This window comes from Pongo abelii, chromosome 12 (assembly GCF_028885655.2).
Source record: "Pongo abelii isolate AG06213 chromosome 12, NHGRI_mPonAbe1-v2.0_pri, whole genome shotgun sequence".
Taxonomy (NCBI): Eukaryota; Metazoa; Chordata; class Mammalia; order Primates; family Hominidae; genus Pongo; species Pongo abelii.
In genome coordinates, this window is record NC_071997.2 from 104,245,509 (window position 1) to 104,271,159 (window position 25,651).

The following is a 25,651-nucleotide window of genomic DNA, read 5'->3' on the forward strand; positions in this document are numbered from 1 at the left end:
TCAGCCTTTCTCTTGCTGTGTTTGCCCTAAGATAAGGGTTCCTAGAGAAAGAGTATGAGTGGGTCCTGCCACCTGAGTATTTAAAGACATCTCCCACCCACCCAACACACACACCACTCCCCTTCCTGCAGGTCATGAAAATCAACAAATGAAGGACCTCAAAAATGGACCCTGCTTTTTTTTTTTTTTTTTTTTTTTGAGATGGAGTCTCACTCTTTTGCCCAGGTTGGAGTGCAGTGGTGTGATTTCGGCTCAGTGCAACCTCCACCTCCTGAGTAGCTGGGATTACAGGCGCCCGCCACCATGCCCAGCTAATTTTTGTATTTTTAGTAGAGACAGGGTTTCACCATGTTGGCCAGGCTGGTCTCAAACTCCTGACCTCAAATGATCCACCTACCTCGGCCTCCCAAAGTGCTGGATTACAGGCTGGGTGCAGTGGCTCATGCCTGCTTTACCTTTTCAATGTGAAAAATAATAAAAATTACAAGACAAACTTCTAAGTTGCCTGTAGACTGGCTGTCCCCTAAGGCAACTTGGCTCAGACAGGAGGACAAGGAAGGCCAAGGAGCTGTTCTGTTTCCCGGAGGGGACACAGGCAGTGACTCTGGAGACAGCTGTCAATCACCCGGGCTAGCACCGCACAGGAGGAAATGCAGTGTCCCTATCTCTCTGCCCCTTCACCGGCTGTCCCTGCTTTGGTGTGAGGCTGGCTTCTGGGAGGCCAGGTCAGCCAGGTTTGTTACCGTAAAGCCTTCTGTCTAGTTTTCTCCTAAGTGAGCTGCTCCCTGACCGTGACATCAAACATCACTCTCTCTTTCCTGAAGAGCCCAGGGGAACTCTGTCTAGAGGCATCTGAACCATACCCACTGTCCCTGGAGAGGCGGGGGACCCTGCGTGGCTCTCCCTAAAGTGTGAATCTTGCTGTAGAAACCCCTGGTCAAGGTGTTTACTTGCAGCTGCAGAGGGAATCAGGGCCCACCCAGTCATTCCAGGCACTGCATGGTTGTCGCTCGGGACACCAACTGTCCCCGTTTCTCAGTAAAAGATATTATGCTCCTATAAGATGTCCCTCCTCTATAAGGCCGTACATCATAAACTCCTAGAACCCAAAGTCAGGAAAAAGCTGATTTCTTCAAATGAACTTGTACATTTCCATTTGTATCATTTGCCCCCTGGTTTGGAAGAATGTCTATTATCAAACATGTGCCTGAGACCCGACTTAACTCTTTCTAATAAATTATTTTCTTGGGATTTATACCCAGAAATGGGATATTATTCAGTCAAAAACTAGAAACACGTTTAGGTTTCTTGAATCACACACCAGTGTACCCTCCAAAAGGCTGCCACCTGTAGCTAGAGACGTTTACAAGGGATAAATGTGTCTGTTTTCTTGTAATCAGCAATTTTTTTTTCATTTTTTCTTCTGATTTTTAAAATCTTACTCATTAATAAAGCAAATTTAACTAGAGAGCAGTAAGCAAGTGTCCAGATCCAAAAAGCATCCACAGGTCACTGCTGTGAGCCAGCTCATCATTTACCTCCAAAGCACCTGCCTTCAGAGTCATTGTCACACCTAATGGATAGTTGCTGACTTGACTCTCTGACTTTGGTCATAAGAAACTCCTAAAGAACAACTGTGGACACAGGCCCTTGTTTATTTCCCATTAAATGAGCCCAAAGGTCTCCACAGGGGAAGAGAATTCAGGTCCTAAGTTGGGGCAGGACAGTAGCTCAACATTTCCTCTTAAGGGTAAAACATGTTTTTCTTGTGTGAACTTTTAGGAAACCCTTGACACCTGCTCTGTAAGGTCAGGTGGCAGCTGGTGCCCACCTTCTCAACATTTGCCCACAGAGGGATCTCCAGTGGCCCCTGGGTCTCTACAGAGCATTTGTTTTGTTTTGTTTTGTTTTTAAAGACAGAGTCTCACTCTGTTGCTCAGGCTAGAGTGCAGTGACATGATCTCGGCTCACTGCAGCCTCCACTTCCTGGGTTCAGTGATTCTCCTGCCTCAGCCTCCCGAGTAGCTGGGACTACAGGCATGCACCACCACACCCAGCTAATTTTTGTATTTTTGGTAGAGATGGGGTTTCACCACGTTGGCCAGGCTGGTCTCGAACTCCTAACCTCAAGTGATCCACCTGCCTTGGCCTCCCAAAGTTCTGAGATTACAGGCATGAGCCACCATGCCCGGCCATCTACAGAGCACATTTTTACAACCACCGAGGGAGAGCTTATACCTGAGATGTGCTTTCAGAAAAATAAAAATGCCACGTAAGAACTTCTCAAATGAGGATGCTAAGCTACACCACAGGATTAGCTTAAACAGGGAGGTGTGGCCAGAGGTACCACTAGGAGGTGAGTGTGGGTCTGGGCTGTGAGAAGGGCAACACCAGCGGGCCTGGCCAGGAGGCCAAAGGAGCCAGGCCTAGGAGCCACAGGGCCTCTGGGGTAAGTGGAAGTGGAGGTGAGATTTATTCCAGGCATCAAAGCCTTGGTGGTTTTTGTGCAACAGGAAAAATCAAGACGGAAGAAGAAATAAAATAAAGAGGGAATTTGAGTGGATACTAGCAGGTGTTGCTATAATTAGCTAAATTTACGGACATCATCTTATTGGTTTACAGCTTTTTAAAAATGAGGGGGCATGATTACTTTTGTCATATGTTTTGAACCAATTAATAGTGTGAGCTTCTAAGTGTGAATAAACTCAATTCATACGTCATCAACATGACTAGATCTTGCAGGAATTTCTCATGTTGACAAAAATCATTAAGTCTGAGAACAAGTGTTGGGAAGGTTGTAGAAAATAGGTGCTCACTGCCACTGGTGGAAATATGAGAGTTCAGCCACTTTGGAGGGCAATTAGGAGGCAGAGCCTATTAAAACCCAAAGTGTGCGCACCTAAAGACTGGTATAGGAATCTACTCCAGGCGCTTTTCTTGAGACTGTTTTTTTCTTTTCTTTTTATTTTCTTTTGAGACAGAGTCTCTCTCTGTCGCCCAGGCTGGAGTGCAGTGGCATGATCTTGGCTCACTGCAACCTCTGCCTCCTGGGTTCAAGTGATTCTCCTGCCTCAGCCTCCTGAGTAGCTGGGACTACAGGTGCCTGCCACCAAGCCCGGCTAATTTTTGTATTTTTAGTAGAGACGGGGTTTCACCATATTGGCCAGACTGGTCTCAAACTCCTAACCTTGTGATCCACCCGCCTCGGCCTCCTAAAGTGCTGGGATTACAGGCGTGAGCCACCGCGCCCAGCTCTTGAGACTGTTTTTATCTTGACCCACAGTGTGAGATGTGTTTCACATCCCAATCCAATCCAAGTATCCATATAGAAATGATGCAAAAATCTCATGAACCAATACTTACCTTACTACATGCAATGAACTCCAAGATATTAGAGTTTATTCTGTTCTCTTTATTTTTTTTTACAATGTTGGTTGCAATCCTTTAAACTGATTTTTTGACTCAACTAATGTACTTCAGTCCACAATTTGAAAATCACTGTATCTAGGAAAACTCTCCCACATAGTCAAGTAAATGAGCAAGACTGTTCATTGTAGCATTGTTTATAATAGTGAAAAACTAGAAATACCTACATGGCCATCAGTATAGGAAAATGGTGAAATAAAATGTAGTAAATTTACACAGCAAAATACTCATGGAAGAGAAATAAACTCATTCCATATGTATCAACATGACTAGATCTCAACAACACTTGGTTAGTGTAAAAAACTTTTCAGTAGTACACACAATATAACACTATATTAAATCTCTCATGCATACAAGCACGCAAAATAAGGCTTGGATTTACAGATATGTAAGAGGTTTGCAAAGAAAAAGAGACAGAGGATTAGGGAGGTGGCCAAAAGGATACATATTTTAGCTTTAACTGATGTTTTAGTTTTTAGAAGGAAAATATTTGTGTATTGCTTGCATAACTAAAAATACAAATAACATGTAGATGAATACATGTGCACAATACAACATGTATTCAAGAACGCTTGAAGGCATAAATACATGAAAGCATGCAAGAATTTATGTAGGAATGTTTAAATACAAGACAAAGTATATGGAAAAATCATCAATGAGTCTAAGTATTCATAAATGCATTCATACATTTTAAAAAATCATATGCTATCATGAACAAACTGATCACAAATACAATAGCATATGTCTGCATGTAAAATTAGAAAATGAATTTATACATGAATATAACTTATGGATGAATGATTCTGTTAGTGAATACATAGAAGAATGCAGCAATGTCTAAATGCTTGAACACTTCAGTGTGTGACTGCATAAATGCATGAGTTAATGTCATCGATTAATGAGTATAGAGAGGAATGAACCAATGTCTAAATGCTTGAGCATGTCAATGCATGAATGCATACATTCATGAAGTAATGCATAATGACCAAAAAGGGGGGCTGTGCAGAGAACAAACGAGGCATGTAAATTTCACTGGGCACTGGAGAAAACAGAGGGTAAACTGGAACAATAAATCTTCATTATCTATATGCTAAAAACCCAGGAAGGCTACAGGAATATTGGCCAATGAGAGCTAGTCAGGAAGGTGGATTTCCATCAACGTTCTCCCAAGGCTTGACATCATTAAAGGAAGGGGAGTTTTGGTGGTGAGCCTGGAGTCAGTGGGAGTGTGGGGCACTTGAAGGAAGGCAAGAGTATCTATTGTAGGAGAGGGGCACAGAAAAGAAACCACTACCTCCAGAAGCTCCACCATGCCTGTGCCCTGGCCTGGAGGGTGGCGAAGAGGACAAGCTGGTCCCACAAGTGGCAGGGCCAGCGTGGTAGCAGCCAGTCTTCAGGGTCCTGAAGAAGAGTCCAGGTGCCATTTATTTCACCATGGCTTAGATTTCTAGACCACCCCTTACACTTTCAACTGATCCTAATCTGAATGATCTTCAGTAAAGACTTAAGTCATAGATATTCACCTACATAAATAATAAATGAGACCACATGCTTCATGTCCTGTTTCCAGAAAAGCCAAAGCACTTGGAAGATACAGTCTACTTCAATAAACAGCAGCTTTCCCACTACAAATAGAATTCATGGGCCAAGGTGTGAGGATGGTATGCACCCTGCTGTATTTCCTAAATTCAGAACTTACATGAAATCAGAATTAAGAGGCAAGACAGTTTTTAACCAACTAGGATGCTAATTTTCTCAGTTGCGGAATGACTGTTGACTCAGCTTATCTATGCCTCTATTTCCTTTTCCTGATATGAGGGATGGTAAGTAAAAAAACACCTGTTCCTTGTGACAGTGATGAATGCATGTCATATGTACAACATTATGAATTATCTAATGTCACTGAATTGTACACTTAAAATGATGAAGATGGCCAAGTTTATGTGTATTTTATCACAATAAAAAAATTGAAGCAATAAAACCCACAAAACGCCTGTTCAAGTGTATGTTTCTTTGAGTATGTGACTGTCTGTCTGTCTGCCCATCCATCCATCCATCCATCCATCCGTCCACCCATCCATCCATGTTCTAAAATCAGTGGCATTAGCCCCATCCTGACAGCTGGGGATCGGGTAATCAGGCAGGTTTAGTTCTCCCTCTCCACCCCAGCATCTATAATCCCTTGGTCCCCAAGGCTGCCATTTACCTGTTGAGCAGAGGGGCACAGGTAACACTGGCTTGCGTTACTGAAGAATACATTGATGAGCTTCCAGTCAAATTGAAAGTCAAGTTGCTGAAGAAAAGGGCAAGAGCATGAGAAGGAGATTGTGGTAAGACCTTGAGCCAAAATAATGTCTTTGTTTTCATGTCTTTCCATTTCATACACCCATCCCTGAAAAACTCATGTATGAATTTTTTTCAATAGTAGTATATGGCAGGAGTTTAAAGTGGTATAACTGCTCTAGATTGACAAAATATATCCAAAACTTTTTTTTTAATTAAAAGACACACCTTTTGATCTAATTATTTCATTTCCCCAAATATAGTTTAAGGAAACAAGGATACGTGAATGATTCAGCTACAATGATGAAGCCTTATGCATAAGAAGGAAAAACTGGAAACAACATAAATGTCCAAAACAGGGGATTGCTGTGTAAACTGTGGAATACTCATGAGATGAAACACTACGTAGCTTTTAAAATGATGCTGAAAAATGTAATTATCATGGGAACTAATCTGTTGAGAAAATCTGTTTGAGGTTATAAAAAGTATCTCTGGCTGGGTGCAGTGGTTCACGCCTGTAATCCCAGCACTTTGGGAGGCCGAGTTGGGCGGATCACCTGAGGCTGGGAGTTCGAGACCAGCCTGACCAACATGGAGAAACCCCATCTCTATTAAAAATACGAAATTAGCCGGGCATGGTGGCACATGCCTGTAATCCCAGCCACTTGGGAGGCTAAGGCAGGACAATCGCTTGAACCCGGGAGGTGGAAGTTGCGGTGAGCTGAGATCGCACCATTGCACTCCAGCCTGGGCAATAAGAGCGAAACTCTGTCTCAAAAAAACAAAACAAAACAAAACAAAAAACAACATCTTTATCCAGTAACATCCCTGTTTTATAAAATATATAAAGATATATATGCTAGGAAAAAATATGGAAGGTAATGTACACCAAGTTATTAACCATAATTATCTTTGGGTTATTAGGATTAAGGATGATTTTACTTTTTGCTCATCTGTGTTTTCTGACTTTTTCAGTTATGAACATGCATTTCTTGTGTAACCAGAAAACAAACTTTGGTTTTTTAAGAGGCAGCACGATGTAGTTGAGGAACACTGGACTGTGAAGCAGGCACTTTAGATTTTGGCTCTAACTAGCTGTCTGAACTTGCACAGGTCACATGACTTCTGGGAACTTCAGTTTCCACATCTGGAAAATTACAGGGTTAGACGCAGGATCTCTTCTCTATTTTATAGAATAATCATTATTTCAGAAATTCTGGAATTCTCCCGTTCAAGGAAAACAAACTTTATGGTGTAGCTGCTGCTCTAGTCCCTGTCCTTATATGCCTTAGAATGACCTTCACTTCACTTCCTGAACTCTTTAATGTATGCATGGCTGGCTGAAACAGCAGCTTCCCTTGGTTCCAGCAGTCCAGGCTCAGTGCTTAGTTAGACACAGTTTGCTAGTAAGGCTTGCCTCGGTTTGATACTTGCCCATAAGGGCAGCACAAAAGATCGAAGGATGCTTATTACAAACTTATATAGGTTATCGAGTAAATAGTATACGAACTGTTAGGAGAGTGGCACCGAGGCACCCAGCATGTATGTGACAGAGGCCTCCACACTCATAACTAAAATTAATATGGTAATTATTAATAACAGCAATTGCCACTACAATAACAATGCAAGCTACAGGCTTTTATATTATGTATTGAGTCTGTGCCAGGCATATCCAATACCTCATTTAATGCTCCCAAAACCCTTTGCTGCAGCTCTTTTATCACCCCATTTCATAAAAAGAAAAACTGAGGTTTAGGGAGGTAAGTGCCTTACCCAACATCATATAGCTAATAGATGGAGAATTCAAGATTCAAACTCAAACCAGTCTCACCTGGAACTGAAGCTCTCCACCACCTCCCTTTGGGAGAAGTCATTTAGTCCATCTGTTGACTTTCAGCAGGACCACACGGAAAACCATTCTGAAGAGGATGGGTCCTTTTGGCTGAGCATTATGACTCATCCTGTAATTTCAGCAGTTTAGGAGGCCGAGGCGGGCAGATTGCTTGAGCCCAGGAGTTTGAGACCAGCCTGGGCAACATGGCAAAACCCCGTCTCTACCAAAAATTAGCCAGTCTCATAACTGGTCTCAAAATAAATAAATAAATAAATCTATAAAAATTAACAACAACAAAAAAGAATTGGTCCTTTCCTTTAATGACCACCAGAGAATGGCAAAGACATTTTTTAAAGAACCCAGGCCACACTAGTTGCCAAGTTCATGGTAAAATGGTACCAGGGCCATCATCACTTTGGTCTGCCCGCCTTGCAGCAAAGCCAGGCAGCCCAGCCATGCCAGAGCTGGATGGATGCTTACCGGGTTCTCTTTCATGTTTCTCACCAGTTCTTGAGCCTGAATACACAAGTCTCTGTGCAGAGGGAGGGAAACAGAGAAAAATCAGCTAAATGCTATTTTGTCAAGAGCTGGAAGCTTGCCCCTTGTCATAGCTCAGATGCCAGTCTCTGAGCTTTACCCATCCCTGGCTTCTGAAGGGTGGGCATTGACCAGCTTTTCAAAATGAGGCTCATCAGGCAGACTGAAATCAGCTTGAGGGGGCATTTGGGCTTTGACTTAAATACTTCTATTTTTAAGCCTCTTTGACTTTGCCAGCCCCCCAGATCCTCCTACCTATATGTTGAGGACCAGTAGGAACACATAACCCCAGAGAGAGAGAAAGGGAACTTACTCAGCACCGTCACGGGGTATGACTCTCTTTCCAGTGTGGCACACAGGCATTGGAACAGAAGGACTGAAATGTCTGATGATGTCTGAAAGGACTAAAGAGAGAACTGGTTTGAGGCCCTGGCCTTCACCAGCTGAAGGTCACCTCTAAAGACTGACCTACCTACTGCCGGGAGTGGTGGCTCATGCCTATAATCTCAGTACCTTGGGAGGCTGAGGCGGGAGGATCACTTGAGCCCAAGAGTTTGAGACCAGTCAGGGCAACATAGCAAAACCCTATCTCCATGAAAACAAAAATTAGCTGGGTGTGGTGGTGCTCACTTGTGGTCATAGCTACTTGGGTGGCTGAGGCAGGAGGATGGCTTGAGCCCAGGAGGTCAAGACTGCAGTGAGCTGTGTTTGTGCCACTGCACGCCAGCCTGGGCAACAGAGCAAGACCCCGTTTCAAAAAAAAAGACTGACTCCCTTCCTCTAGGGTGAGCTGCCGGGGTCGCCGCCCCATTCCAAGGCATGGTCCTTCCTCACACCCTGCCTGGGGTTGTGAGGTCACCCCTGTAGCCTCTGTGAGGCTATCTGTACCTCTGGAGCAGGCCTCTGGAAGTGAAGGAGCTAAAAATGAACATCTGTGAAGCGCTAGGCCAGGCCCAGTGCTAAGCACTTTACATGCGTTATCTCACTTAATCCTCAGTAACAAACACATGGCAATATGATCTCCAAGTTAGAGAAAGGGAAACTGAGACTGAGAAAAATCAAGCGAGCTGCCCAGGGTCTCACAGCTAACTGAGGTTTCTGGGGTTTGAACCAGAGTTCTAGGACACCAAGGCTTTTCATTGTCAAGTGCTACTGCCTCATTAGAGAAAGTGATGCTGGGACAGGGACTTGGGCTGCCTTCCAGCCCCCCTCCCTCCTCCTGAGAGTGACAGCAGGGTGGGAAAGCTCCAGGGAACATGCAGAGAACATGTCCCAGAGCTGACAGCCAGAGGACCGCTAAAAATAGTGCTGTCAGGAGCAGTTAAGTTGTGTCTTGCTCCTGAGAGGGAAGAGGGCAGAGCGGGGAGAGAGTGTCATGGGAGGGAGATGCCTCCACTCCTCCCATCAACTCCCTTTTCTTTTTGTCCCATCCAGAAGTGCCTCAGGGCTTCATGGGAGGAGGATCCAGAAGGTGGCTTTAAAGGGGCTCCCTGTGAAGGAGGCTGACACTGTGCAGGCAGCAGGCAGCAGGCAGGGTGCGGGTGGGAGAGCTGGCCTGGAAGTCAGGGGACTGGTCACTTGGCTTTGCAACCTTGGGCAGCCTCCTAACTCATGTGTGATTGCATTTTCCCCATCCTTAACCCAAAATAATGAACTTCATTCTCTAACCCCTGATTGGCTTGCAAAGAAACCCATTTCCACCTGTAGTGGGAAAGCAGGGAAAGTTCTGAGCTGGGTTCAGGTTTATCGGGACAGCATGAACGTGTGCATGGGTGAGGGGTACTCTTGCTCCCTCATCTGAAGATAGTCTGTAAGGATCAATGACAAAATACAAATATTTGGTGATAGGTCTGAAAGAGATTGCTTTCTGAATGAAAGGTACCTGTGTCAGTGCTTTGTGATCAAACATTACGTTGGATCTTTTCACGTAAATTTGCCAGTCATTTTGTTTTAAGTCTGCTGTGTACTTGGTCTGTCCTCACGGCCTCCAAGTTCCCTGGCAGCAGTGGGGTGAGAACAAAGGGCACAGCCTGTGGGGCTGGACACCTGGGTTCACAGGGACCGTGCCACTTACTGAGCACATAGCCTCAGGAAAGTCCATTTACCTCCCTGACACTCGGCTTTGCCACCCGCAAAATGGCCATGGTGGGCGAGGGCATGGCTACGTTTGGAGATCTCAAAGATCAGGACGCCTCTAAAGTTCTGAGATTGATGGTCAGGTGGGCTGAGCCCAAGCCAGCCCCATCCCATGCTGCACAGCACAGGCCTGGATGTCCCTAGAGTACTTTCTTCTGGGAAGACCTGCTCCTCCTGCTGGCTCAGCTACCCAGCTGAGCTTGCAGCTGTGGTCTCGGCTCCTCCCTCCTTCCCCATTGGGTATGCTGGAGTAACGCCTGCCTCGGAGGGCTTCAGAAGCGAGATCTGCCCTCACACCTGCTTTCTGCGGGACCTCTGGCCAGCTGGGACTCCTGGCCGCTCTGCTTAGAGAGGAGCACTCAGACTTGTAACAGGGCAAATTGGGAGGAAAAATTGAGATGAATTGAGAAATTAGGCAAAGAGGCATCTGCATTTGTGGCTTCAGGGTCTAAACTATATCCCATCTTCCCAGACACCCCCCAAACAAGCCGCTTCTTTCTTCCTACCACGTCAAGACAAACAGGGCCAGCCAAGCCTAGGCACAGCGGCCACGGAGTTGGTGATGGGCCTCCCCTTTCAGAACCCTTTGATTCTCTCCAAGGGGACCCTCCTGCCTACCGCTTTGGCCACCGACATCCTCTCACCTGTCAATCAGATCGAGGAGGGCTGAACTGCCAGGCTCAACCTTCCCTGCTAGACCATGAGTTCTGAAGGCAGGGCCAGCATCCTGTTCATTCCTGTGCTTTCCAGGGAACCTAACAATTCATGAGCCCCTCCTTTCAATTCACTGGCTGAATTGACAGGGCACTAGCTGCCTCACTTGTTCATTACTCCCGGGGAGCATCAGCTCAGCAGAGCGCTTGCATTGTAATCTACGTCTTCTCGCTCTAATATGGACGGCAAAGTGGTTTCCCTTATTCTTGATTTATGAGCACCAAGCATAGGAGACTAACATCCCGCTAGGCTGACCCAGCTGCCGTTAAGGGACTTAACTTCAGGGTGACTTAATAGAATTATAAGGAATCTCTGATATTACATTTAAAAAAAACTAAATTATGCTAGTATATTTGCAAGCACATTTGTAAATCAAAAGGCCAAAATGCTAACAATAATTATCTCTAGATAGTGGGATTATAGTTGACTTTTATTTTTTTCATTTCATTTGCCTGAACCCAATTAATGCCTTGTATTTTACAAGCAAGGGCAATATTACAGGATAAAATAGACTGAAAATTCGGCTGGGTCCTCCACTTGGGTGGGAGGAGTGAACCACGGGCATTTTCCCTGGATGAAGTCTAGCCCTGGGTCTGGGTGGGTAGGAAACTCAGGACTCTGGCCCAGACACCCATTCCAGCTGGCCCCTAACCCCTCTCCTAGATTCCCCAATCTTAACCCAATGCCCACTGGCTTCTGTTTGCCCAGAGACCCTGGATACATTTCGCACACCCCCATTCAGGGTTTGTGATTTTTCATATCCTGGCTTCCTTATCTGTCCTCTCAGAACACCGTCCCCTACCTCCTGGGCTCCAGTGATAAAGTGGCTGGTGGAGTCCATTCTCTTTATTAGAGAGGATGCTGCTGTGTTGGGAGGGAGAGGGACACTCTGAAATCTGGCTGTGAAAACCAGAACTCACCTGTCATCACTCCCATGCACACCTGCTGTGGCCTTTCTTCAGTCCTGCAGGTAGAAGCAGGCATGAGTGTCAGGCTGCATTTGTCACCTGCCAATAGCCCTTCCCCTTGGCTGTGGTCTATTTCATAGTAGTCTTTGGCCTAGCCTTGCTCTGGTTCTGGGATTATCCTCCCAGGGGTTATAGGCATACCTCAAGTGGCCATGGAGTAGCCAAAATGGGGAAAACAGCTCTCTCTGGACCCCCCTCCGCTCCTCCAACCCGCTCTCATCTGGCCCAAAGCTGGAAGGGGAAGCTGACCCCAGGGTAGAATGAGACTGAGCCTGGCCCCAGCCCTGCATGGTTCGCCAAGAGCAGAGCAAGGAGAGCTTGTGGGGAGAAACAAGAACTCCCTCTATTAGCCTTTCCCACTTCTCCTCATTCACCCCAAGGACCACCGGGGTTCTCAGGCAGAGGAAGGGTTTGACGAGGAGGCAGGAGGCTGGGTTCTGGGAGCTTCTCTGCCACCTTCTCAGAGGGTAGCCTTGAGCAAGGCACTGAGCCTCCCTGACCTCCAGTCTTTCCCATCAATAAGGCAAGAAGATTAGATGGGAGCATCTCCGGGCTCCTTTCTGTTTTCTGTGTTTTCAGGATAGTTACCATTCTTGCTTCTCCGGATCGCCCATCCCTGGGTCTGGAGGCTGGAATAGATACTCAGTGTTAACACCCAGCCAGGGGAGGCAGCAGAGCCTCTTCTAGTTAGACCGCAAGCTGCCTGTCAGAACTCCCCCTCCTGCCAGTAAGAGGGAACCTACAAACCCAGGCTCGGTGGCTCACACCTGTAATCCCAGCACTTTGGGAGGCTGAGCACAAGGAGGATCACGTGAGATCAGGAGTTCAAGACCAGCCTGGCCAATATGACAAAACCCCATCTCTATTTAAAAATGCAAAAATTAGCCAGGTGTGGTGGCACATGCCTGTAATCCCAGCTACTTGGGAGGCTGAGGCAGGAGAATCGCTTGAACCCAGGAGGCAGAGGTTGCAGCGAGCCAAGATGGTGCCACTGCACTCCAGCCTGGGCCATAGAATGAGACCCTGTCTCAAAAAAAAGAAAAAAAGAAAAGAGAGAGAGAGCCTAAGGAGAAAGATGAAGCCTCCTTCTGCAGGGAGGAAAAATTCTTGACTTCCTCTGCAGCATGTTTGTCAGACCTTGGAGTGATAGAAGGTGTGGGATGTTTTCCTCCACATAGATTTCAATGCCCCCTAAAGTCATTAACTTTCTCCATAGAAACAAAGGATTGTTCTATTATGACCCTCCAAAATCTAGAATGTATTTAACTCTCCCCCCTACTAGACATAAGAGGCATGAAGGCAGGAATGTGTCCATTTTGTACTTGACTATGTTCCTTGGACCTAGAACAGTGCCTGGGCATGTTATAAGTATTCAACAAATATATGTTGAATCCATATTTTTGGAATGAACAAGATAAGTTTCTGATTTCCCCTTTGGTAAAATGCTGGGCAACACAGCACTTGAGCTCTCTGCTGAAGTTCCTAAGTCTAGGACTAGACTTGAGACCACGGTAACTTGCCTGGGAATCACGTCCTTTTGCAAGCTCCCAGAAAACTTGGAATTGTGCCCAGGACATATAAAATACTCAGCAAATCTTAGCTCTCCTTGGTTGTATTATTTTCAGTTTCTGATGTGAATTTTCTCTCTCAAAATTCCTAGAAGACAGTATCTCCGGGTGTGGTGGTGACAGGCAGCCAGCTACACTGCATCACCTACTCCAGCCTGCACCATTTCCCCTTTAAAGGGCCCATCTGTCCTGACCACCCAGCCACAACGAGCACCCGCCTATAGACCTGGGTCACGTCTCTGCAGCTCTCCAGGTAGGACAGGCTGACTGGGAAATCTCACTAATTGGAGACAGCGTCCTTTGCTCCTCAATAAGAGACAGAAGCTAAATCTCCCAGGGAGACAAACAAAAATCACACTAAGATGCAAGTCAGGGATTATTTAAAAAGACACCCGACAGGCTAGATAATGAGGGGAGCAGGCCTCCTGGGGCTGTGGCAAATTGGACAGCCTGGGCCCAAGCAAAGGGGGTACCCCCCACAGTCATTTTTCAAGAGGAGCTGGAAATGTGAACACTTACTTGAAGTCTGATTTCAATGTTGGCAGCTGATTCAATTAAAGACAAAGCGTCACTTAGGACCATCAATTTGCTTCTGGTAATTAATTGATAGATCACCCCTCCCCGCCAAATGAACTTGATTGGAGGAGAGGGTGGTAAAGAGAGAAGTTGGGAGGAAAGAGGAGAGAATAAGAGGAACGAGGCCAGGAAAGGGGGATGGGGGAAGGGCTCAGAGGGCAGCCACAGAGAGGAGAGGCTGCAGCTAACCCAGCAAACTCCACGTCCCCATTGTGCCCACTCCTAGCCACTTTCCCTTCACACTCTCTGTTTGCTGAATGCCTGCCTTATGGCAGATACTGTGACCGTGGGGCTGCAAAGCTAAGTAAGACACAGGCTCTACCCTCAAGGAATTTGATAGAGTGAACTGTAACCTCCTTGGCAAGGAAAAATATCTATGACACTTAGAAAAAAAAAAAAAAAACCTCACAGATAGGATATTGCAGTATGATCCTATTTAGGTTTTATATATACACCCTGTTTCCCTATGTATTGCTATACATTGGAGAATGAATGAGAATGTATATATATGTGTGCACATGTGTGTATGTTTGTTGAGGTAGAGGAATAAAAGATGTGAATAGGGTCTTCTATTGTGCATACATCTGTTTTTTCTTATATTGAACATGTGTCACAAGTGTTATTTGCAGAACTTCTACAAACATTTACATAACTGATTTTTGAAGTTCTACAAGGAAAAGGGGGTCTATAGCAATTAAACAAATGCTAGTTGTAGTTCCAAAGAAGTGCTTATACCTTGGTTACAGAACGCTCCAGGCACGAGGCAGAGGTGTCAGCACTATGGACTTTTTTCTTTTTAAATTCACTGTCTTCCATTATTTTGCCCTGGTCTAGCTTTTAAAATACACACCCCAGGTAAGTTCATGGTGGCCCTCTCTCTCTTAGGACAGACAGCGGAAGAAGGCTTGCAAGTAATTGTGCTTTCAGGTTTTTATCCTGAAGATACAGGTACCTGTCAGTGCACAGACAATGATCTTGGGGCTGGGAGGTCATCCTGATGGAGTCATGTTCCCGAGAAGGGGGAGACGAGCGACAGCAGGAACTGTCAGCCCTGAATAATTCATGAACAAAGAGCTCTTTCCAAGATGAGACCAATGAGTGCAAGTCGCTGATGGGCTTAAAGTTAGAGACCGATGCTGGGCGGAGATTTCCCCGCCCCAGGCAGAAGGACCCAAGAGTCCTGCAGCAAGTGTGTCCCACATCCTGGGCTCTGGGATGTAAATATCGGTGTGCACAGACACACAGGTGTAGCAAAGTCAGCCTGCTATCTGGGACACGAAACCTCTTTTCTCACTTATTTCCATCCAATTTCACCTCTCTTATCACGGGTAACCCTCCACCCTCACCCTGACCAATACCACAGTCACAAGTGCCATTTAAAAACCATCAGCATCAATAAGAGAGAACGCAGGTGGGGAGCTCTGCCTGCTTTCAGTGGGCCTAAGGTTGGTTTCCTAAGGTTCAATCTATACCTCTACACACCACCATCTCCTCACCCTTCTTTCTGTTATACCCATTTCCCCCATTTACAATTGTGATCAGGGTAAAGTTCTGGGTCTGGCCAGCTTCATCCAGTGCTCAAGCAGAGGTGGCATTGATAAATGTGGTAAGGCCAACACTGTCTAGGCAGGGAGTCCAAGCCAAGTTCCAGAGAGGTAGAAACTGGTTATTTGAGACGAGGAGCAGGTAGAAGACGGGTCCAGGGTCTCTGGGACATTGAGTGGACTGGCATTGTGCATGGAGTGGTGGGCTGGGGCTTGCAGCTGCAAGAGGAAGGGGCTGAGGTTGCAGGGAGTGCAGGCTGCTGCAGGGATGGGGGAGGATTCTGGGAAGGAATCATGGGAGGTAGAGTGGGGAGGGAGACTCTGGGGGAGCAAGGAGAGTATCCTGGTTCAGGCATGGGAGGTGCAGTAGGGCTCTGGACAGGCTGGAGACTGATAAGGAAGTGTTCTATCCAGCTGGGGCTGCTGAGATTGGGGGCAGCAAGGCTGTGGAGCTTTGCTAAGACCAGGAGAGGGGCTGTGGGGAAATGCTGACATTCTCCTTTGCTCTCCAACCTTCTTCTCTCCAGATCCCTCTTTCTCTGTTCTTCCCTTTCTCTTTTTGTCTTTTTCTTTCTTTCTCTCTTATTTGACCATATAAAATATACCACTTAGAATTTATTAACAAGCATATGAAAAGATGCTCAACATACTAATCATCAGGGAAATGCAAATCAAAACCACCATGAGACATCACCTCATACCCATTAGGATGCCTACTATTAAAAACCAACCAACCACAACCAACCAACCCCAGAAAACAGGCATTGGTGAGGATGTGGAGAAATTAGAACGCTTGTGCACTGTTGGTGGGAATGTAAAATAGTGCAGTCACTATGGAAAATAGTGTGGTGATTTCTCAAAGAGTTTTAAAAATAGAATTACTATATGGTCCAGCAATCCCACGTCTGGGTCTGGGTTTTGGATATATCCAAAAGAAATGAAAGCAGGGACTTGAACAGATATTTGTACACCCAAGTTCATGGCAGCATTGTTTGCAATAGCCAAGAGGTGGAGGCAACCCAAGTGTCCATTGACGGGTGAATGAATAAATGAAATCTGATATAGATATACAAGGAAAGAGCATTCATCCTGAAGAAAGGAAGGGAAATCTGGCATATGGATGAACCCTGAGGACATTATGCTAAGTGAAGTCAGTCACAAAAAGACAAATACTGTATGATTTCACTTATATGAAACATTAAGTGTATGATTTCTTTTTTGTTTTTGTTTTTTTAAGATGGAGTTTTGCTCTTGTTGCCCAGGCTGGAGTGCAATGGCATGATCTCAGCTCACTGCAACCTCTGCCTCCTGGGTTCAAGTGATTCTCCTGCCTCAGCCTCCTGAGTAGCTGGGATTACAGGTGCCCACCACCATGCCCAGCTAATTTGTTTGTATTTTTAGTAAAGATGGGGTTTCACCATGTTGGCCAGGCTGTTCCCAAACTCCTGACCTCAAGTGATCTTCCCACTTCAGCCTCCCAAAGTGCTGGGATTACAGGTGTGAGCCACCACACCTGGCCAATTTCACTTATATGAGGTACCTAGAGCTGCCAAAACAGAGAGGGAAAGTAGAATGGTAGTTGCCAGGGGCTGTGAGAAGAGGAGAATGAGATGTTATTTCATGGGTAGAGTGTTTCAGTTTTGCTAAATGAAAAAGTTCTGGAGATCAGTTGCACAATAACGTGAATATATTTAACACTAGTGAACTATACACTTACAGACGGTAAATTTTGTGTTCTATGTATTTATCACAATTGCAAACAAAATTTAAAAAGTTATTTACAAAGATCGGTGTATTTTTAGAAATTTACAAAGCAGGTAAGAAAATTTATCTTAAAAAATTTTAAAGATTACTTTTAAAATTCTGTGTGATCTTTGATTTAATGTATTACTGGATTTAATTTATTAATGGGAAACTCCAAAAGTTTCCTCACCTTGATGTAAAGAGAGGCATTCATTTGATTTAAAAATAAAAATAAAAAGATTCGGCTGGGCACAGTGGCTCACATGTGTAATCCCAGCACTTTGGGAGGCCAAGGCAGGCAGATTACCTGAGGTCGGGAGTTTGAGACCAGCCTGACCAACATGGAGAAACCCCGTCTCTACTAAAAATACAAAACTAGCCAGGCATGGTGGCGCATGCCTGTAATCCCAGCTACTCGGGAGGCTGAGGCAGGAGAATCACTTGAACCCGGGAGACAGAGGTTGTGGTCAGCCAAGGTTGCGCCATTACACTCCAGCCTGGGTGACAGAGTGAGACTGTCTCCAAATAAATAAATAAATAAATAAATAAATAATAAAATAAAATAAAAATAAAACAATTCAACCTCCTGGATTTATCTAGTTCACATGATGTTCTCTCCCAAAATGAAACGTTCTGCCCAGTTACCAGGAGCCCATTCAGAGGATCATCAGTACCAAACTCTGTCTCCTGCCCCAAGCTACTTCAAATACTCACAATTTCCAGATTGCCAATGGCTGCCACAAATTTAATATCAGAAGGCTTCAGAGAGTGAACTGTGGAGACAAGAACCCATATAGGAAGGTCAGATCTACATTCCCCATGATGTCGGCCAAGGATACCGTATGAGAGAGGAGACTCACATTCCCCAGCCCCTGGACAGCTGCGGAGGTCCAGTCTGTTGGCCGTGGAAGTGGAATGCCAAAGACCAGGCAGTGCCTGGGAACCCTAGGAATCCTGCCAGAAAGACACTCGCTCCCCTCTGGGAGCCACACTGTTAACTGGACTTCAGCTGTCCAAACAGGTGACCCATGGAAGGTCACTCATGGCCCTCATTTTCTCCTTACCTGGACCCCATTCTGCCTCTCACTTCCTTCTGTCCCATAGTCCTGCATTTCTGGGCCACCATGAATGAGAGGACAACACATTAAGATTAAAACCAACTGGTTACCAAAAGGATCACTTTAGCTTGAAGATTGCCAGAGAATAGCATTCAAAGCCTGTGAACACATATCCACACCAGATGCAAGCCGTATGCAAATGCCACACAAGCAGGTCTCCTGGACCCACTTGAGTCATTGGCATTTTTAGCAATGAAGTCTCCCTAGAAATCACTGATCATACTCCCTGGTCATGTTATGGATCATTTACATGTAAGCCACCTAAAGAAGACATTTCCTTAAAAGTGCATCGATTTCTTTTTCAACCTAAAGTCCTTATATAACAGTAAGAATAGCATGCTTAACTGGAAACCCCAGTCAAGTCAGAATAGTACAAACATAAATCTATTAAATACGGTCTAGTCTGTAATGCAGCCTCTCAATATGAGAAAGTCAGGGAAGAAGGCCCACTCAAGAGAATTCATAGCATCTGGGTCATTAGACAAACCCAGCCCATTGTGGGGAAAAAGGTCCAGAGCTGCCATTGTGCTACATTACAAGAATGGGGAAGCCACATGAGTGGCCAAGCTCTAACTCACAGTTCCCGCAACACCATCCACCCACAGGAAGGCAAGATCCTGGAGATTACCCTCATCCAAGCACGCCACTGTGGAAATATGACAGATGACTGGGAAATCATCTGTCACACTGAGGGACTGAGGATAAGGAAGAGGAGGACTCGAAGGGGCAACAGGTCCAAGAGGAATAGGGTTAGAGCCTCTGCTGGCCACTTCAGAGAGAAGACGCCAGGCTTTTCCTGCTCATGGCCAAGGGTCACATACCTGATTTGGAAGGCATATTCACTCCTAATTTATTTGGGTTGCAAGGGAATGGAGAATTCTTCAGGGTCTGCAACTGAAAACGAACATCAGAAACATCAACTGCTTTGCATAGAAATATTGCAGGTCCTGAAAATTTGGTGTAGAAATGATCATGTATTCATTCTATCTAGGCTCAAAATCTAGAAACAACAATTGCCCATAGTCATTTTCTCCTAACCCCATACCCGGTTCATCTGGTAAAAGCGGACATAAGTCTATTGACAATGACTTTAACAGGTGGCAAGAATGCCTCAGAACAGTGGAGTAGAGAGGGAAGAAAGATGAAGAAGAATGAGAAAGTTCTAGAAATGGGGCTGGCACGGTGGCTCATGCCTATAATCCCAACAGTTTGGCAGGCTGAGGTAGGAGGGTCACTTGAGATCAGGAGTTTGAGACCAGCCTGGCTAACATGGCGAAATCTTATCTCTACTAAAAATACAAAATACAAAAATACAGAAATCAGTGGTGGCATGTGCCTGTAATCCCAGTTACTTGGGAGGCTGAGGCACGAGAATCACTTGAACCCGGGAGGCGAAGGCTGCCGTGAGCTGAGATCATGCCACTGCCCTGCAGCCTGGGCAACAAACAGAGCAAGACTCTCTCTCAAAAAAAAAAAAAAAAAAAAAAAAGAGAAAGTTCTAGAAATGGATGGCAGTGATGGTTGCACAGTAATGTAAAGTACTTAATGCTACTGAATTGTGCACTCAAACATGGTTAAAATGATAACTTTTGTGTATATTTACCAGTGAAAAGAAGTAATTAAGACTCAGGAAAAGAAGTAATTAAGACTCAAGATACCTTGACTAAAACAAGAAAAAATAATCAATCGCATGCTATATTTATTTTATATTCCATGCTATATTTACCTACTTTCCATCTTTTAATTTGATAACTTATACAAAATTAAGTATATGAGGCATTATGTTTATTTGTTGCCAAAAACTGGGTACACTTGAAACTGAGAGACTCTCATGTCCCCCCTACCAGAGTGTCCTGAGCCTGGAGGAAGGACTTGGTGACTAGTACTCAGGTCCTCAAGACCACTTGGACCTCCTCAGTTGCTGGTACTGAGTCCGGGGCAGCTTCTGCTTTTGTGAATACCATGGAAGGCTCTGGGAAGGGAGATTGTGTCTTTTCCCCCAAAAATTGAGAGTGGAAGGGGGGAAATACTCCAATAGGGAAAAACATGCAGTAAATGAGGTGATTGAAGACATCTCACATCACAAGAAGACACAGTTTCTCTTGAAGTACTGATTATAGTAAGAAACCACAGCATTTACTCTCAGCTCTTATCTTATGGATGTTCTGGGAAGACCTCACCCAGATTCCTTCAGATAACTCCCAACATCTGCTTCAAGGTTCACGGAGATAACAAGCCCATTTATAACTCCTTCTGGACACTTCTGGGAACCGCCCGTTCAGTCTGCAGGGATGATGAGCTCCAAATTCCAGGACACACACTCTGCCGGACAGCCCGGCTGTCCATGGGGGAAGCAGTTCATCCAGCCCATTCCCTCAAGGCCTCAGGAAGGGGCCTGTCAACTTGCACCAAAACTTGGGTTTACCCACTACAAGGAAAATCCTCCCTCTCCCCTCCACACATACGCACCTCTCACGAGGCAAAGCCCTTACCTCTGGCCATAGCTGCCCTTCCAATGTATTCTTTCTAGGAGAGGTATGGATCTGAGGGGTCCCTGAAAGAAAGCAAAAATAGTTCAAGTTATTTAGCTGGAATTAACTCCCACCCAAATTTGTAGCTTTCATGCCCTTCCTCCCAGCCATATCTATGTGCCCAGCTCAGTAATGTCCGCTGTGTTTGGGAAGACCAGATTCTATTTGTCCAGCTATCCCCTCCATTGTGTGGGACACTGTGCTTCCATTAACACAACCCATTAGGGCAGAATCCCCAGGTTAAAAAGCAAAAGTGTTATCTGGGAGGGGTCAGCAATAACCTTATATCATGCACAAGCACATTATCACAGATTGCTTTTTGGGCTCCTTGGCAAAGGGCAGAACCCACAAAGAAGGTAATGTCAGACAAACAGTTACTGTTGTTGCAGATCCAAGACAAAGCAGGGAAGGCAAAGGACATTATAAAATAGTTTGAAGGGTAATGTGATCTTAGGAGAAGAGCTAATCACAGGATTCCTAGCAGCCATGACTGTACTAAGTACCTGGACAGGGGCTGTATCAAGGGGTCTTGCTGAACGTGAGGAGTAAGGGGAAGAAAAGGCAGGTAGGGAGATGGCAAAGACACTGTCCTTGTCCCAGCTTACTTTTGGTCAGTCTTTAAAAACATTTATTATTTTTTACTTTTTAAAAGTATAATTGACTTACAATAAATTAAATTCATTTTAAGTGTACACGTAGATAAGTTTTTCCATGTTTTTTATCTACACAAATTATAGTATTTTTAAATTAACAGCACCCTAAATTTAAAAAGCGGAAAAAAACACCCACAATGCTATGCCTCTTACAATCAAAAGTGATTTCGTTTGTTCATTTTTTCATGACCATAATCAGGCACATGTTTTATTCAGTTATAATCTGTATGCATGCAAATTTGTATCCTGCAAACTTCCTTTGACGTATCATAAGCATTTTAAATGTTGTTACATAATTTTGATGTTTATTTCAATAGCTACATGATACATTAATGATACTGAGATTTAATCAGAGGTCAGGGTACCTTACTTCCTCTGACTTCTCCCCACCCAATGCCTGCCCAGGGTACATCCTCCTTATAAGTGCATGCGATACAAGAACCCCCAAACAACATTAGCAATGCCAAAAGGAAGCCTGACTTGGGCGAGAGGGCTTGATTTCTTTTCCACCACAGCCTTCTTCTGCAGCTTTACTTTTCGACCCTGAAAATAATTTATCTAGAGTTTCATGAGGAACAACAGTATATTTCCATTTTATGCCCACTGTGAGATCGGGCACTGATTTCCACATTAGAGCTTGCACAAGGAATGATGACTGGAATCCACCTCCAGATCGCAGCGATTCCTTTGAAATTCCCAGAAGCAAGCTTTCTGGGCAGAAAGGGCCACATGACGGGAAGGCATAGGGGTGTGGACAAGCACAAAGTGCTGGAAAAGGCTGGCATAGGGGTTTGTAACTGGAGGCCAGGGAAATGGTGGGCAGGGGGGATGAGGCTGCACAGACAGATGGTAGCTGGGCTGGGGAGCCACAAATGCCAGGCTAGTCCATGAGCAACAGAGAGCTGTGACCAGTCTCTGAAGAGATGATTTTAAGGTGATCATCACTCCAGGGGGAGTGGAATAGAGGAGTTAGCAGGGCAGAGATTTGAGACTATTTTGGTAATTTTCTTTCTAAGCCAGGATAAAAATGTAAATGGTAGCCAACACAAATACAGCTTCTATGTGCCAGGCACTGTTCTAAGCACTTATGTGAACTAATTCATTTAATCTTCATGACAACTTTATGAGATAAATATCATCATCCCCACTTTACAGACAGAAAACTGAGGCCCCAAAAGGTTAAATGGCCTTTTAAAGGTGGCAAGGCATGGTGGCTCATGCCTGTAATCCCAGCACTTTGGGAAGTGGAGATGGAATGATTGCTTGATCTCAGGAATTTGAGACCAGCCTGGGCAACATAATGAGAACCTGTCTCTAAGAAAATAAAAAAATAAAAATAGAAAAAGATGACATTGTTAGTAAATGGTGATGGTGGTGTTTGAAAACAGGCAGTCTGGCTCATCTGACTCCATGAGCCATGCTTGTAACCAAGAAGCTAAGTGTAAGCCACATGCCCAAGGTCTAGACCAGGGCCAGCAGACTTTTTCTGTATAGGGCCAGATAGTCAATATTTTAGATTTTACTCACCATATGGTCTCTATTGAAACTACTCAACTCTGCTGCTATAGTGTGAAAGCAGCCACTGACAATAGGTAAACGAATTAAATTTATTTATAGTGACTGAAGTTTGAATTCCATATAATTTTCATGCATCACAAAATATTCTTTTTATTTTTTTGGAACCATTAAAAAATGTAGAAACCTTTGTGGATATCAAGAAACTGATTCTAAAATTTATATTAAGAGGGAAACGACCTAGAAGAGCCAACACAATATTGAAGAAGAACAAAGTTAGAAGACTGATACTATCTGACTCCAGGATTGAAGATAAAGCTACTGTGATCAAGACAATGTGACTGGCAAAAGAATAAACAACTAGATCAATGAGACAGAATACAGAGCCCAGAAATAAACCCATATAAATAGAGTCAACAGATCTTTAACTAAGGAGCAAAGGCAATATTACGGAAAAGAGACAGTCTTTTCAACAAATGGTGCTGGAACAACAATTTTTTAATTAAAAGAAAACCACTCCTCAAAAGCTTTTGGACCCCTTCTTTAAATAGTAGCATTCTAAAACAAATTTTATGACAGCTAATATACTCAGCACTCTATTGTACAGTTTTAAAAAATGAATTAAATAAGCAGAAGATCTAACCCAGTGCCTGTACAAAGTATATGTTGAAATACGTTAATTATAATGAAAGATGCTCTCATTTGATTATCAAAACAATCCAGGGAAATAGATGGCATTATTAGTATAATTTTATAGCAGCAAGAGTTTTAAATGTTGTTTAGAGGGTTGGGGCTGGGTCCAGAGTTTACTGCTGACTCCGGAATTCAAAGATTTTAATGGGGCTCAAAAGAGGATGTTTCTGAAGACAACAGGTGGAGCCCCACATCTTTTCCTAAAACTGTAATGGAATCTTCTAGGTCTTTTATTTTTTCTGCTGCACTCTCGCATTCTGTTAGGCACTCCCACACTCTCTGTGTGGTGTGTGTGTGTGTGCCTGCATGCGAGTGTCTGTTCAAAATTATAAAAGTAGCAAGAATTTGAAAAGTCAGGACCCCAAGGAGAAAATAAGTACAGAGAGTGGGCTCAGCATTTGATACCAGTTTTATCCTTGAAGGATTTGTCAAATCATGAGCAACAGAAATCAGCAGCCGAGAGGCTAAGATACTGCACAGAGCTTCAGGCAGTTTAATGGAACTGGGGGAAAACACTGAGTTCGGCACCCATTGAGGAGGGGAGACCCTGATGAATATCCCAGGCTTTCAAGTGGGCCTTAAAACAGACCTTTGGAGTAGGGATAAACTAGAAATGCACTGATCTGTAAAAAGTCTAAAGACCAGACTTGAATAAGTTTGATTCCTGATTAGATAAAAGTGATCTGTTCCTCCCTAACTGCCTACCAAAAGCAAAAGGAAAACCTTTATGGATGAAAATACTACCAGCCAGAGCATGAAAATTATCTAATTTTTTATATACAATGCCTGGCTTTCCATTAAAAAATTACCAGGAGACAACATTAAATAAACCAAAGCCAAGAGAAAATTTAAAAACACAACAGACAACAGATTAGTGAAAAGCAGTGGACTAATATGGAAATAAATAAAGGAAATCCATAATCTTTCCAGCTCATGTTTTGTACCCAGTTACAGCAAGAGGTGGTCCAATCAGAAATTTAATGGGGCAATCTAGGAAATAAGAAGTACTGAGATATGCTCCTCACATATCCCTGAGTAACTGGAAATTGATGTATGTGCCAGAAAGACTGAAAGAGCCACATGTAAATCTAAAACCAAGAGACACTTAAGAATTGGCTACAACTTCATGCTCTTTCCCTAACATGCATACACAGCAAGCAACAGAACCTTATGGTCTCAAGGTGTTTGAGCACAACCTCTGTGCAAATCATTGACTGACCACTAAACCATGCAGACTCAAGCGTGACTCCTAGGATGCCAGGCCAAAAAAAAAAAAAAAAAAAAAGAGAAAGAAAAAAGAAAGAAAGAAAAAAAAACTGAGCAAAGACATCAGTGGTTAGCTGCACACAATTAGAGACAGATTTCACAGTTTAAGTCCAGGCAAGTTATTAAAAAACAAATTGACGACCCTCAGAAAAATAAAACAGAATCCAGAATTGCTACGTTTGATCAAACATGTCTAGTCTTCAAACAAAACTTACCAGGCATGGCTTGACATGAAACACCAGTCCCAGATGAAGAAAAAAAGCAATCAATGGAAACTAAGTTGACACAGATGTTGGATTTCACAGGCAAAGTCTTCAAAGCAGCTATTATATGTATTTGAAGAATTAAATACAGCCATGAAGACAATGGCAACAAATAGAAGTGATATAAAATGGAAATTCTGGAGTTGAGAAGTACACTAACTGAAATGAAAGATTCACTAGGTGGGCTCAGTAGCAGGCTTGAGATGACAGAATAAAAGATCAGTAAATTACCTTGGGCAGTATGGCCATTTTCACGATATTGATTCTTCCTACCCATGAGCAT

General features: G+C 44.2%; 1 protein-coding gene and 1 long non-coding RNA gene across 4 annotated transcripts in view; one reads left to right on the top strand and one right to left on the bottom strand.

The window, feature by feature from the left end:
* Positions 1-13,100, bottom strand: part of PLB1 (phospholipase B1) — a 118,637-nt gene extending 105,537 nt beyond the window's left edge. The window contains exons 1-6 of one of the 3 annotated variants that reach the window (XM_054547687.2): positions 13,036-13,100; positions 12,487-12,527; positions 11,851-11,894; positions 8,394-8,484; positions 8,024-8,075; positions 5,633-5,719 (exon numbers count right to left, since the gene is read on the bottom strand). In XM_054547687.2, coding sequence (XP_054403662.1) covers positions 5,633-5,719; positions 8,024-8,075; positions 8,394-8,484; positions 11,851-11,894; positions 12,487-12,527; positions 13,036-13,074 — 354 coding nt within the window. In that variant the 5' untranslated portion in view covers positions 13,075-13,100. Of the gene's footprint in view, positions 1-5,632; positions 5,720-7,540; positions 7,672-8,023; positions 8,076-8,393; positions 8,485-8,593; positions 8,881-11,850; positions 11,895-12,486; positions 12,528-13,035 lie in introns of those variants that run through there. The other 2 variants (XM_054547686.2, XM_054547688.2) reach the window with 2 other exon arrangements.
* Positions 13,101-13,190: 90 nt separating this feature from the next.
* The window catches only part of LOC129057562 (uncharacterized), a 29,658-nt gene continuing 17,197 nt past the window's right edge, over positions 13,191-25,651 (top strand). The window contains exons 1-2 of the long non-coding RNA XR_008522193.1: positions 13,191-13,409; positions 13,559-13,719. This is a non-coding gene — a long non-coding RNA (uncharacterized LOC129057562). The remainder of the gene's footprint in view (positions 13,410-13,558; positions 13,720-25,651) is intronic.